Here is a 14,816-nt window from a genome sequence, read left to right on the forward strand (position 1 = left end):
CAGCTACTGTGCCCACGGGAAGGATGAGTTCACTCGTATTTTTTTAACAGGTCCATTTTTCCTAATGCCATGCATTAGAAAACCAATGCTTTAGTCAGTGCCCTGATGGCTGAGACAACCTATTTCTAGAGGGACGTTCCATCCTTACATTTGTTTCCTGCAGCTGGTGCCTGTGTGAGGAAGAGGAATGCTAGTCACCAGTCCCTCCCCCCTCGGTGGGCCCAGGAGCCCTCTGTACCGCGTGCTCTCTGAGAACCGGCCGATGGAGCCAGAAGAGGACCATGCAGCCCCACACACACGTGCATGCACGCACTCTCAGAGAACACAGCATCGCACAGGTGAAGGGCAAGCCCTGGCGGGTTTACCCTTCCCCGGACAATCACAGTAATGCTGCTTGACTCTGAACGCTTGGGTTCATTTCAAATTTATTTCCAATCGTTTAGAGCTGGATCAGGGGGAGACAAAGGTGCCTTTTAGCTCCAGCACCTGCTGCGCCCCCAGATGTCAAGGACTGACATTTGAGGCCACTTCCCCAGTCAGCGTGCTGATGACTTAACGGCCTCGCTACCTGGCCCCAGGCACACCCACCCTGCTCACACCCAGCGAGGACTTGCACACCACGCGATGACAAAGTGCCCTGCCCAGGAAGACACACACTTTCTCTCTGGCAGGGCAGAGGCCGGCCTCCTGGGTGGCTGCTGCATCCCTAGGTCCCTGGGAGAGGCCTCTCCTGACTCTATTCCTTCTCCTTTCCTTCCTCCTCCCTGGGTCAGCACATAGTGTTCCCAGGCCAGGTGCGTATCTTGGGAGGAGGTGGGTGCTGTCGTGGCCTGCCTGGTGGTGCAGGTAGCAGGGTGGGGTGGTGGGGTGCGTTTTCTCCCGTGGAGTCGGAGGAGGCGCTGGGGGAGGTGAGGTCTGGTGCCCCTCAGATAAAGTATTCCTTTCTGCTGCTGTCACCAGCGTCCTGGAGGGATGGGTCGTCCTGCAAGGCCACGTCCGCACTCTCAGCAAACTCTGTGCCCTTGGCCTCGTTGGTGTGGTATGTGCCTCTGTGTCGGTACATGTACCGTAGCACAACGATGAGGAGGCAGATCAGGACCAAGGCCACGGTGATGATCACGCCTGCAAGAGAGAAGAAGCGCACAGCTCTGTCTGGGGCAGGCGTCTGGGACGGGGGCAGGGCGTCAGGACCCACAGGGGTTGTGCCAACACAGACAGGCCACTACAACCAACACCAACCGCACACAGGCTGGCCAGTTCCTGCCCCTCCTCCCCCTGCTGGTGTGTGTCGCCCTCATCTGCACCCATCTAAGGTTGTCCATCAGTGTCGCACCCTGCTCCTGGTTTTAGCACTTTAAGTCCTCAGCCCCAGAAAATTCCTCAGTGGAGATTGTCCTTGTTTTAAAACTGGAAGTTCTGAATCCTGTGAACCCCTCAGTTTTGGGCAAATCCACATAGCTGCATCATGCAAATTATGCACATAGGTCTGTCCTCCTCTGTAGGCTGCGGGTGCCTCTGAGCAAGGATCAGTTCTGGGATACTGTTCCAGCCTCAGTCTGCAGAGTGCTGAGTGAAGGGCTGGAGGGAGGGAGGAGAGGAGGGAGAGACGTTAGATGGTGGGGGGATGAGGGCCATTGACTGGGCTTGAGACTGGATTCACTGCAGTGTGGTTTCACTGCCCCCCCATCCCCCAGCTCCCCTTACCTCCTGGGAGGTGGGACATGCGATAAGTCTGGCAGCGGGGGCAGGGCTTGGCCAAGCAAAGGGCTGAAGAGGGAGGGGATCCTGGAGAACACCATGTGAAAGCGCGGGGTGTGGGGAGCCGTCAGGCCTTCATTTCTGTTTGGACTCAGAAGGGGTCAGGAGGTGAGGCCTGAGGGCTGGGCAGCAGGACTGGGTCACTCAGGGCCATGGAGTGGTGGGGGGAGGGGGAAAGACTGGCGGGTTTTGGAAAGGGTTTGAGGGCAGCACCCTCACTGGGGTTGCGCAGGCATTTGCTTTGAAGCCACGGAACAAGCCCTCTGCCTTGACTTAGGATGGTTTACCTGGGGGCCTTGGGGAGTGGGAGAATATGCGGAGGCTAAAACTGTTCCCAAGTCCCTTCTTTGAGGAACAGTTTCCTAAATTTCCTACTGCCTTCCGGGGGCCCTTCTGTCTGCATGATGTTAATACTATTGTCTAAGAAAAAGAAGGGTCAGTGGTCCAGTGAGGGGGAGAACGTCAGGTTCAATAGCATCCAACAGGGGTCTCGGATTGCCCACTTTTATTTATTCGTGTTTAGGTGTGAAAGTTCCCTGAGGTACTAGTGAGTCAGTGAGAAGTGCACTCTCTGAAGGAGATAGCAAGCTACACCTCCTAAACTTGGTCGTTCCTGAAACACAGTTTGGGGTCACAGTTGTGACCAGTGGGGGTCAGTACACAGCTCGACGCAAGCCTAGGCAGGGTCAGACTTCCTTTAGGATGGAGGGGCAGGGGTGAGACTCAGAGCAGGGAGTAGTGTGGGATGAGGGAGACGGAGAAGTCCAGGAAGCCCTGGTCACCCCCCCCCCCACCTCCCTCGCCAGAGCGGCTCTCTCTCCAGCCCCTGATCCCTGTGGACCTACGGCCCTGAGTGGCCCTGACACGGAAGCACCTCTCTCGATTCACCCTCGCCCACGGGGACACCATGCTGGACATTTTCTTACAGGGCCAGACTCTTCCAATCCACATTCAAAACCCCTTTGAGGGAGGGAGAGCACTGGCCGAGACCGCCCCCTGCCACAGTCCTCAGGTGGGCTCTCCCTGGGCGTTTTCTCTGACCCTCCCGGCTGCTTGAAAGGCCCGGGGCGGCTCACCTGCAATGATGGCGATGTCCGTCTGGGTGGAGGGCATCCAGGGCCAGTGGGTCTCTGTGAAGGGAACAGAAGAGCTCGAGGTGAGAGGGGAAGGCTCCCCACACCTAGCTGCATCGCAGCCGAGCCTGCACCCTCTGCTCACACATGAGCGGCTGAGTGAACGGGCACAGGGCGGACACGAAACAGTGTGGCACACGGACAGGCCTCTCACTGAGCGTGCACAGAACTGGGCCCAGGAGAGCACCGCGTGAACCAGCAATGGTGTCAGACACCAACATGGCATCTCCGGGACGGCGCAGGCAGCGTGAGGGCTGGGTTCCTGGCTGCACCCCTGAGGGCTGGGCCTGCACCTGGCAGACGCCCAGCAGACAGTGGTGGGCAGGATGGCGGGCACCATTGTTGTGTTTAGTGCTGGCATCACCTGCCTCTCCAGGCCTCAGCTTTTTTCATGATCACGGTAAAAACAGACCATCTGCGGGAGCGTCCACACACACCCGGTGTTGGTTAAGCTGCCTTCCGTCTGTTCTACCATGTGGTCGTCACAGCAATCCCACCGGTGTGATATTATTAGCCCGTTTCAAGGAAGGACACTGAGGCTCAGCGCCATGTGCCCGCGGTCACACAGCTCGTCCAGGGACTCAGCCTGCGCTCTCACCCCTGGCGTGCACATTCTCGTTCTCTCCTGAAGAAGCCCCTCCCAGGAGGGCTCCTGCTGGAGGTTCCTTCCCAAGGGCCCCTCCAGGTCTCTGCTTCGGCCCTGCTGTGTGGAGGGCTGCCCCGCAGCGCTGTCTGAGTTACTGAGTGCTGCCCGAAGCTCAGTGCTCCGGCCGGAGGGCTAGCGCCTCAGGCAGAGCAGGAACCTGCACCTTACCTCGAGCTGCTGCTCAGGAGGTCTCCCGTCTCCTCTGGGAGACGAGTGAGAGGAAGGATTTATTAGACCATGGAAGTATCAGTGTTAACATGAAAATCCCATGTTCCCATTACAACGGCTACGTCTATTAAAACAGAGAAGGCTGCTTCATCACAGTCATTTCCACTCAGATAATCACTTTAATTATAGTGCGATGAGGTCATTCTCCCCAGTGCAGCTGCCAGATGCCACTTTCTGATAAGAAACCACTGTTGGTACAAGGAGGGACAGTGGCCGAGCGGGGCAGAGGCTCCAGGCTGGAGGCCCAGAGGAGGGAGTGGGCCGGGGTCTCTGGGGCCAGTCCTGACCCCGAGGTGGGGAAGAGGTGAAAACAAGGCCTCCAGTCAGCACAGAGACAGAGCAGGCACACAGCAGTCAGCACAGGGAGGGAGCGACGGGCAGGAGGAGGGCTCAGCCTCCAAAAGCCTTCGCAGCAGGGAGACCCGAGGCGGGAGGGGAGTTCAAGTGGATGCAGGACTCTGCACTAAGGTGGACAAGTGCAGCCTGTGTTTTAGTGTCTAGCACGCAGTAGGTCCTCAATAAATATTTACTGAATGCACGCGTGCAGGAATAAATGCATGCATACACGAATGGATGGATTCAGACCCTGGCGTTCTGGAACCTACTCAATCACTGAGCACCTCATGTTCAGTAAGAAAGACCAGCACCTGACTTAGTCTGCGTGGATGGTTACAGAAGCTCAAGACCCAGAATTGCCCTTGAGAATTTTCCAGGTGATGACCAGCATTTCCCATGCCAGTTTGTCCAGGGCAGCCAGGGTTAGAAGGGACTGAGATTTCCTCTTCCTTTAAAAACAATTAGCAATTGCTTACCAGGTGCAGGTACTATTCTCAGCATCTAACAGGTTTTAACTCACTTAGTCCCCGTGACAGTCCCATTCGGTAGCAGTTGTTATTATTCCCATTTGACACATTTGGAAGCTGAGTCCCAGAAAAGCATTATTGTTTTCCCCGGGTCATACAGCTGACACGAGAGTCAGGAGGCAACCATTCCAGCCCAGGCAGCGTTGAGTCAGTGCACTTGGCCCAGCGGGGCTGGTTAAGTACCAGATGAGGTGTCTGGTTTGAATCACTTGGGGTGAATTTCTTGGCTTGTGTTTAGAGACCCTGTACCCAAATCTATCTACTGGAACACTAGAAGCTCTCCCGGCAGGCCAGCGGGCTGGGGGGCAGGTGGGACCTGAGACCTCTGAGGGATCACGGATTAAGCCTCCCAGGCTCTGCTCCCTCTGAGCACACGCCCACCGAGGGGCGTGGTAGACAAGGACGCCTGCTCTCCGTGCCCTGCGCCCCTCCAGGTGTTGGAGCCGAATTTGCTCAGGTCGCACAATGTGACTGACTCCAGGGTAGTGATGCTTCACCATGAGCAGAATGGTCACCTAGGCCAGAGTTGGCACAGAGGAGGAAGCTCGGGCGGGCCTGTCTGGGACGGTGGGGATGGTGTAAGAGTGGTTCTCAAGGTGTGGTCCCTGGAGCAGCAGCATTTCCTGGAAGCCTGTTAGAAATGCAAATTTTCGGGCCCCACCTCAGCCCCACTGTATCAGAAACACTGAGGCTGGGGCCCAGCAGTCTGTGGTGCGGCCTCCAGGTGCCTCTGATGCAGCTCGGGGTTGAGAACTGCTGGTGGAAGAGAGGGTTTCCCAGAGCGGGCTATTTCAGGATTTGCCCTTGAAGGATGAACTGAGTTTGCTGCCCAGACAAAAGCATAAGCATTCCAGGCAGAGAGCTCAGCACCCCAACAGTGCCCACCTCTCCCCAGTTCTCAGCTTTCTCCCCAGATGTCTACTTCCCACCCACGACTCCGAGGCTCCTGAAGCCTGGAGTTTGATCTCTTGCCTCTGGAGATGGTGGGGCGAGAGCCCTCATCGGCCACACTCCCTCGTGCTGTGTCCATTCAGCAGCAGCAGTGATGTGGGATACCTGGGAAAGCCTGGCTGGAGTGAGCTCAGATCCTGTCCAGGCAGTGGACGGATGAGTATGCGACTGGGTTAGGAACCTGCAATGGAACTCCGCCCCTTGCTGGGGTTGAAGGGTAAGTATGTGTCTGGGCTTAGGATCATTCTGAGCTCAGGAACTGGGCTGGAGGGTCTACGGGCAGCCTTAGGGGCTGCGTTCACGGCAAAGCAAGGCATGGGTCTGAGATCAGAGGTAGACAACAGTCTAGCCCCAAGCCTGGACAGGTGTGAGAGGCCCCAGGCTCCCTGTAGAGACCCAAGTGCCCTATGAGTTTCCTTCCCAGCTCTCCTCAAGACTACAACCCCCGAGAGAGGAGGCTCTCCAGCACCACGTCCGCCAGCTCCCAGCTCCACCCCAGCCGGGCTGTGTGCTGGCACCTGGCGCAGCTGCTGGGTGTGTGAAAGCCTCATCCCTTCTGGGGAACCAAGACTCAAACTGCACCCTGCACTGTTCACACCACTGTGCTGACAGCTTTTGGTTCAAATCCTGACTTGGTGAATGTAAAGTGGTGTATGCAGCAAAATATTAATATTGATTGGCTTTAGTTTCTGCATATGTAAAACAAGGAGAACAATACCCACCTGTGGAAGGGATTAGAAATGATATGCACACAGGACATAAATATTATATGTATATTATGAAGACAATGACTCCGTGGTACATGGCTCAGAATAGGTGTTTACTCAGTTGGAGCCACAATTTTGATTCTGATTATTATTATTACTATCGGTTTCACATAATTCAACACAAGTCACCTAAGTGAGCGGCTGACAGATGCTGGGAGCGCATGCAGAGGATGGACGCTGGCCACAGAGTCCCAGCATTATCCCGGGTGACAGTGAAACCACCTGGGTGCTGAGTTTCTGTGTGCTCCCCGCATTACTGCAGGAACCAGGGGAGGTTCTAAGAAACAGAAAGTGACTCTCCGACCTCAGGGGGCTTATGGTTTCCTGGGAGACATGACTGTGACCTCTGAGTTATTTAGGGCAGTGTTTGTCAAACAGCAAGTCCCAACTCACTGGTGGGTCCAACCAGAGAGAGAGAGAAAGACAGAGATGTGGAGGGGGGAGGACAGATGGAAGGAGGGAGGAAGAGAGAGGGAGGGAAGGACAGAGAAAGGGAAGGAGAGAGAGATGGGGGAGAGAGAGCAAAGAAGAGAGACAGAGAGGAGACACAGACAAGAGCTCAGGAAGCATCAGGACCCGTGGCCTGCAGTCCGGATTCTGTTAGTGGAGCTCTCATTTCATCTGCGCGCGCACCACAAGCACACAGAACTGAGTCACAATGTAAAGGGCGGTTCTTACTGAGGGTCACTCACCACGATGTTTGGAGACCACGACTGAGACAACAACACTGCAAGAGGGGATAAACCAAACCCTTAGTCCTATAGTGTTGGGTTCAAGGGGCGTCCAACTACGAGATCAAGCAAGGGGCGGCAGACAGAGAACACAACACAGCTTCATGCCGAGGAAAGCTGACGCGGGTGATGGCACTAAAGTTAAGTTGTGCGACAACTCTGGGCTTCTGAACCTCCCTCCCCCCACACATGGCCATCCAGCTGCAGGCCTCACCTCAAGGCCAGGGCCGGGGCCCTGTCACCAAGTGTGGGGATAACAGATGCTTCCCGTGAGCTGATGGATCCTGAGAGGGAAAGGAAAGGGAAGGGCGGTCCTGCTCCCAGACTCACATTCAGGGAAGTCACACCTCCCCCAGGGTCAGGGGGCGCGCAGGAGGCAGGCGACCGCACTCATGGAGGCCTGGGAAATTTCAGGTGTGGAAGAACGTTCCCCGACTATGGAAGTGATGGCACATGTCCTGGGGGTTCACATGAGGTGGAGGAGGCGGAGGAGAAGGAGCTTCTCTGCGCATTTACCAGGCGCAGGCACTGGGTGAAGCTGCCACTTAAGCTCCCTCATTCAATCCTACAGCAAGCCCACAAAAGGGAGGGCTTTTCCTATCTTTAAGTTACTGATAACGAAATGCATGCCCAAAGAGGTCATGTAACTTGTCTAAATCTCACAGCCTCAGAGGGCAGAGCCTGTGTTCTGACCTGGGTCACCCTAGCACCACACCGTGTGTGTGTTCCCACAGCGCTGGCTGCCGCCGCTGGGAATGGCTTTTCTCCTGTGCAATCTGCAGTCTGGCTGCAGCCAAATCCCTGCTGACTTTCCCACAGAGTGGTCAGCCGCCTGCTCTCCGGTCAAAAGCAGCAGTCCCCAGGAGGCAGCAGGGCATACAGGCGCTGTCCCTCTCGATGGAGGCGACATTCTTGGCTCCAGCTGCCAGCTTGGGCACAGCTAACAGGACACAGGACTCTAGCGGCAGCTGGATCCTTGGGGGCGGGGAGGCGTGCTGGTGGTTCTCAGATGTTGACAGAGAGCAGTGGGCAAGCGCTGGCCCCAGGGATGCAAGTTGACCTTCCTTCTCTGTGTTTTCCAATGAAGCTGTGCTGGGAAGTTCTCTTCTCTCTCGCTTTGTCGTCACACCTCCCATCCATTGTCCATCACTAATGGTTTTTCCTTCTGCCTCTGGGGTCATGGAGGAAGTGCCCCACTTCCTGTTTCCCACTGTCCACCTGGTCCAGCAAAAAGGGAGAATTCAGGCACAGAGAGAGCGAGTTCCTTTGAGTTGAGAGCGACGATGGCTTCAGAGTAGGAGGCCTAGGTGTTCTAGGAAGAGGAAGATGATTTTAGCCTTGAAATCGTGAAGGGAAACACAGGTTTGTCATAGATTCCTTGGAGAGCTCCCACTATGACACTCGAGTTGATGATAGCAATGCAGTGGCCGCCACATTGATTGTCTGATGATTTGCCAAGCTCTGTGCTTATTGGGAGCTTTCTATTTCAAGGACCCTACGGCTCTAGTTAGAAAAGTCCCCTTACCAAGTGCTCTCAGGCGGCGATGCCTTTGCGTGAGACTGTCTCGGGTTCAGGAGGAGGACAGCTAATAGGGGAGGGCCAGGAAACTCTGTGGTCACAGAAAGTTCTCCTTGGCTCGCAATGGACTGTCTCCTTCCTGCTCTAAATTCTGCCCTCAAAGTCCCTGCGCAAGTGGAGCAGAAATCAGTTGACAATTGAAGTTTATTAACCGTCTTTTCTTTTTGGTAGGAAAAAAGTCGAATACATTTACTTTTCTCTGATGGTTTGTTGTTACTGTGCCCTGAAAGGATGTAGCATTCAAGCATTGATTTCAGAATATAAGTACCCCAAAGAAATAATCAAATAGCTTATTATCCACCCATCCATCTCTCTTGCAAGCCAGCCAGTGTTGGCTGGGCAGTTAGCATTTACCCAGCCCCAGGCTTAAAGGGATGTGGAGAGGATGGGGTCTGTCCCCAGGAAGCTTATGACTTGGTTAGGGAGATGCAGCATATTTATGTGCAAAGTTACACTACCAACCGTCTGTGTGATAAAGTGTCAACATGAGAAAATAAAGATGTGCCCAGGGGCGCTGGAGAGACTCAGCCCAGCTCTCCCAGATTCTCTGACTGTGAGGAGGCTCATGATTTTGTTTGTTTATTCTGCCCTCCAGCAATCTTTCTCCCCGCACTTCCTGTGTTCCAGCAATGTGCTCCCCAGTTAAGGCAAGGCCCCTGCCCTCAAGGAGCTTACTGTGTAGCAGACAGAGCCAAATGCATCTATGGGAAAGTTTGGAAAGGGTAGTTTTCTGATGTTCTCAGGAAAGGCTTCCTGGAGGAGGAGGTCCCCAAGGCTGGCCTACTGAGATGGCGAGGTGGGCAATGCCAGCAGGGAGACTGGGTGTAGGGGTGAGGGAAGGACAGGAGGGAAAGTTCCTGGTGGAGTGGTCAGCAGGGCTTCGGGGTGGGGCAGGAGGGCCCAGTGCCGGGCTACCTGCTGCCATGCCTGGTCATCACGTGTCAGGGGCTGGGCTCCAGGCAGCTGCCGGTTGTATGCTGAGGGCTCAACCTGCCTGCACCCTCCAGCACAGCCCCCGTCCCATCTGTGCAGAAAGCACGTGTCCACTGACCTCACCTTGTGAATGGAATTCACAAGGCAGGGCGAGGCTGATGTGAATTTGACCACATTGGTCGGAATGTGCCTCCTGGTCTCAAGGTCAAAATGATTGCCCTCATGGTCCCTATGTTCACCTTATAAACAATCTCCTCAATCCAAGGGCTGCCTAAAGGCTGTGCAATATATTATACTGCTCTGACGCCCTGCACAAAACCCAGTCACCCTCTCCTCCTCCTAGCCATGACCCAGTCTGCCCTGCTTCTCCCGTGCCTGCTGCTACTGTGTAAAGACAGGGACGATGTCAGGCGGGCGTTGGAGCCTTGCACGCTGCAACACACCCGCCGCCTCGAGACCTGGCGTGGTGGCTGAATGGGGAGGCCTGCGAGGCCAGGTGGTGAGGAGCTGTGGCCTTTCTCTCTGGAGGAGACAGCTGTGCGGCATCAGTAAACTGGGGAAGGAGCAGAACTTCGACAATCAGAAGCAGATCCTGGGCAGAGTCAGGAAAGGGACCCTCTTCCTAGGGACACCTGAGAGCCTCGCTCAGGGGTTTTTCGCATCTCGGCCTTTGTTCGGGGATGTGCTCACGGAGGGGACAGGAAAGAAGGGTGAGGATGTCCTAACTCTCTTATCAGAGTATCTGTTCGCAGAGTTTTCTCCACCTGCATTTCCCCTGAGCTTGTTTTATTGTTTTCATGGGGCCTTATTTGAACACAATGGCCAGTTTGCCTCAGTTGAGCTACTTGGTCTAAGTAACAGGAAAGAATCCTTGTCTCCATTCTTGGGCCAGAGTATAAAAAGTGGAGCCGCCGTCTCAGTCTCCTCAGCCCAGGCGGGTGACAGCAGTGGAAACCAGCAAGAAGCCCTGAGGGGCAGGCGAGTCTCCGGAGACAGGGGTCAGCTGAGCAAGATGGGGTCCCCTGTCCATGCGGGGATTCTCCTCTCAGAGAGGGACATTGTCAACTTTGGGTTGTGTGCATTTGGGGCTCCTCAGGGAGGCAACCACATCCTCCCTTGGTTCATGGCATAGCGTGAGGGAAGGGAGAACCTCGGCCCCCTCCCCCCAACTCCCAGCAGACACACCCTGTGGAGGATTTCTCAGAAAACTGAATTTAAGAGAGACAGGAAGAGGGAGAGATTCCAGTCAGGCTGCTGTGTCTGGCTCCCAGGAGGAAGGTGGCTGATTGGGAAGCTGCCTGGGGCTCTGTTGAGGTCTGCCTGCTGGGCTGGCGCAGGGGGCAGGAGGGGGTGTCCTGGATCAGCAGGCAACTGAAGCAGCTCGGGCTTAAGACAATGCTGAGACCACCAAAACGGAGCTTAGTAGGTCTGTTCTTCCCAGAAGGAAAGTCTGTACTTGAAACAGTTGGTGTGGTTGTAGCACACAGGAGAGGAGACCCAGCTATGTAACTGCTAATTTGCACCTGTCACTTTATCAAGCCCACTGATCTTCACATTGAAAGGAGAACAGAGTTAAGAGGGAATTGAAGCTGAGGCGGCGAGAGGCAGGAGAGGAGGCCTGATAGTGAGACAGCATCCCTGCTGTGACCAAGTCAGGATCCGGGATCAGGAGCCCCCGCCCCACAGCGGAGGAGGGACAGCCTGGATCCTGCCTATCCACGTACATCTCTGCGGCCTGCGTGATGCCTGGATCTGTGGATGGAGCAAGGCCCTATGCTGAGGCCCAGTGTCCTGGCTGATGTCCCTCTCCTCGGCAGCACTGTGGGTGGGGGACTCGTCCTCATTGCCGGTTCTGCAGCTTCATCCCAGACCCCACCCAGGTCCAGCCCATTTTCTAAGCCCCCTGCTCTCCAGGCTCCGCTGAGCTCCCTAGAGAGCTCTGCCCTCACTCCTCAGACTCAGTGCACAGACACTCACTTCTCTGTGATAAATAAATGGCAAGCAATAGAATATATTGGGGCACACGAGAAAGCCATTTGGGGTAAAACTAATACGGCCTGGGATTGTTTTTCAAAAGGGCCTGTGGTCTGCATTGTGTATCTGCTTTGGCATGTCCCAAAGAGAAGAGTAAATGCCCTTAAGATAAGGATGCAACTTCCCCCACATTGGCATTTCCTTAAGGATAAGCATTTCTCCCTAGGATGGGATTTGACTGCTGCACTCATCCTGTGACCACCCAGCTCAAGACAACAGACCTGACACCAGCCACGCCCATCGAGACAGCAGACCTGCTCCCCACTGTGTCCATCAATAGCTATTCTGGCAGGGCAATGTGGCAGGGCGATCTTGTGGCTATTGTAAAAGGGACATTGCAATCATACATGATACATGCTCTTTGATGGTATATAACTGCTCTGTACACCCCACTTCTTCGGTGCCCTTCCTTCCTTAGGGAAGGAAGGCCCCGGGCCATGGTCCTCAAAAGTTGGAACATAATAAACTCACCCCACTTTTGATTAATAGATTGATTATGGATTATTTATGTTGACATCTGCTTCCCTTGAACTCCCCTCAGGCAGCTCACCACAGGGGCAACTCTCTGACCTCTGACCTCTGATCCCCAGAGTAAAGGAATGCCCGCCTCCCAGGTGGGCACTTGGCTGCCTGACATGGAACGAGTGTTCAGTGCATGGGGTCCTCCAGGGAAACAACATACCCCACGTGCCTCTGTTTCTCTTTGGGGCTAAAGGGAGCCTGGGAGCACGGCAGCACTGGTGGGAATTTGCTGAATTATCTATAAAGAGGGAACGGGTTAATGTGCTCACCATCCCTTGAGCAGGTCTGGGATAGGCCTGAGAATGTGCATTTCTGACCCGTTCCAGGTGCTGCTGATGCTGCTGGTCTGGGAGCCTCCCTTTGAGAACCACTGAGCTCGTACTGTGAGCGTATGGACCACGTGCTCAGTTCACCTCCCCTTTGCAAGGGGTGACACTAGGCTTCAGGCAACAGAACTGGGGGGCCTGTTACCCTCTCAGCAATGGACATCAGAAGTCAGGGTCACAGCTGCCCTGGCCACAGAACTGAGCTTCATGTCCTTCTTTCGGGAGCCAGCTGACATAACTGGAGACCTGGCACAGTGGTAAACGGAGAATCTGTCGCCTCCACCAGCTCCCCTTCCCGGCCCCATGACTAGAGCTGGGCGAGGGGATGGGGCCCTGTGGCAGGGTCTGAGGTGCACACGCCCTCTGATCATGACTGATCAAGAGGCTGCAGTCTCCTCAGCCTGCTCTTGGGAATTCTGAAAGGGCTCTCAGCTGTCCCTGACGTCCATTTGTCTGCTGAGTGACTGCAGTGAGACCATGGGAGGAAAAACACCCACTGCTGACTTACGTAAGTATCCTGGGCTCTGACGATGCAGTGGGAAGTGCTTCTCCAGAGGAAGGTGCCTGCAGCACCAAAAAGGCAAAGGAAATGGATGCTGGGAGGTATTTTGAAGAGGCAAGTGGCTGGAGCAGTGTACCCCAATCAGCATTTTCTTGGCTTCTCAGCTCCAAGCTCCACCAGAACTGGCTGGAGCACTGGGGCCCTGGACACCTATTTACAGCCCTAACTCCATCCAGACACGGACGAGAGTGAGGGTGCACAGGAGGCCCCACCTGCCGGGCTCAGGGCTGGGTGCCCGCCTGCACACCTGTGAGGGGGCACACTGGCTGCGTAGGTCAGGCCCCGAGTGGACAGGTGAGGGAGTGAGGGCGGGAACAAGGGGCAGTCCCAGGGCGGCTGAGCTCCCACATCACGCCTGGACCATCTTGGCGAGTGTCATGGCCTCTCCAACTGCAGTTTTGTCACCTGTCAAATGTGATGGCACTGTTGTGTAGGCTCCTGTGAGGTAGTATGTGGAGAGAGACAGTACCATGCCCAGCGCACACCGGCTATCTGAATATTACTTATTGTCATTGTCCACAATGTTGACATGGCCTCGGTCAGAGTGGGATTCTCAAAACGAGCAGCTTCGATGCTCTCGTGTACTATTTGGCAAACCTTTAACTTGAGAATGAAAAACTCCATTTCTATAATTTATCCTAGAGAAATAATCTGAAATGGAAACAAAAATTAATGCTCAGGAAAGTGTATTGCAATTTGGTTTCAAATGGAAAATAAAAGAGAGAGAACAATCTAAATGTTACACATTAGAGAACTGGTTATGTAAATTATGATTCTATCCCATATGACAGAATATTATGCAGTTACAGAAGCAATGCATGGGAATTCTTAGTGACAGGAAGAAATGCTTACAGTATGATTTAAGGGAAAGGAACAGGATCCTGTAAATATAAATTATGTTAAATATTTTAAAAAATGCCTTAGAAAAAGGAATGAAAGGAAATACACTGAAGATGTTGAGGTGGTGGCTTCTGGGTGGTGGAGGGGGGTTAGGAGTGGCATTGTTTTCTTGTAATAGACAGTTTTATGTACTTTCTAAACCATCTACAACAAACATGTTACTTTTAAGGACGAAGAATGGGAGTGAATCTTCGGCACTGGCCATCAGAACTGACCTCAGACTAGAAGGCCCGTGAAAGTCCCTCCCCATTGGGTGTCTGCACCCCCTCCGCAATGTCTCCCACAAGCCACCGCGGGCCATCACTGGGCAGTGAGACCATGCTGCACTCGCCAAATGGTCTGAGTCTTGTGGTCACACACCCTTTGCCTGACCAGCTAAGGAGATGCTTCAAGTAGACATTTTCACTTCCAATAAAGAAGTGCACAACAGCGCAAAGAGCCGGTGCATTCAATGACTGTCGTTCCTTTCCTGCTCTCCCTGGGCTGCATTTGGGAACTGAGGAATTTGAGCTGTGGCTTGACTCCAAAAGTCTTCACCTTGACCCTGGTTTCTGTAGGTGGAAACAAAGGGAAACTCCAGCCCCCTCAGGGAATGGGTCAGAGCTGGACATCAGAGGTCACAGGGCTGCTAGGCCACAGGTTTTGCCTCTCTGGAGCTTCTTGAGATCATCATGGATGTCCTACTCAGCTGGATTCTCAAGGACCCCTGGGTTTGAGTATCTTCCTGATAAATAAATGACAAGCAATAAGATATACTGGAGTATATGAGGAAGCCATTTGGGTTAAAACTAATTTGGCCTGGCCATGTTTTTCTAAAAGGGTTTGATGCGGCCTGTTGAGTATGTATTGTATATCTGCTTAAACATTTACTATGTCCCAAAGA

General features: G+C 54.2%; 1 protein-coding gene across 1 annotated transcript in view; it reads right to left on the minus strand.

Moving 5' to 3' along the window:
* Positions 1 to 408: 408 nt before the first annotated feature.
* GYPC (glycophorin C (Gerbich blood group)) overlaps positions 409 to 14,816 on the minus strand; it is a 46,750-nt gene continuing 32,342 nt past the window's right edge. The window contains exons 2-3 of the mRNA XM_087435028.1: positions 2,835 to 2,888; positions 409 to 1,122 (exon numbers count right to left, since the gene is read on the minus strand). Of these exons, the coding sequence (XP_087291154.1) occupies positions 926 to 1,122; positions 2,835 to 2,888 (251 nt within the window). The 3' untranslated portion in view covers positions 409 to 925. The remainder of the gene's footprint in view (positions 1,123 to 2,834; positions 2,889 to 14,816) is intronic.

Source organism: Ceratotherium simum, chromosome 9 (genome assembly GCF_057802395.1).
Source record: "Ceratotherium simum simum isolate JZ-2026a chromosome 9, ASM5780239v1, whole genome shotgun sequence".
NCBI lineage: Eukaryota > Metazoa > Chordata > Mammalia > Perissodactyla > Rhinocerotidae > Ceratotherium > Ceratotherium simum.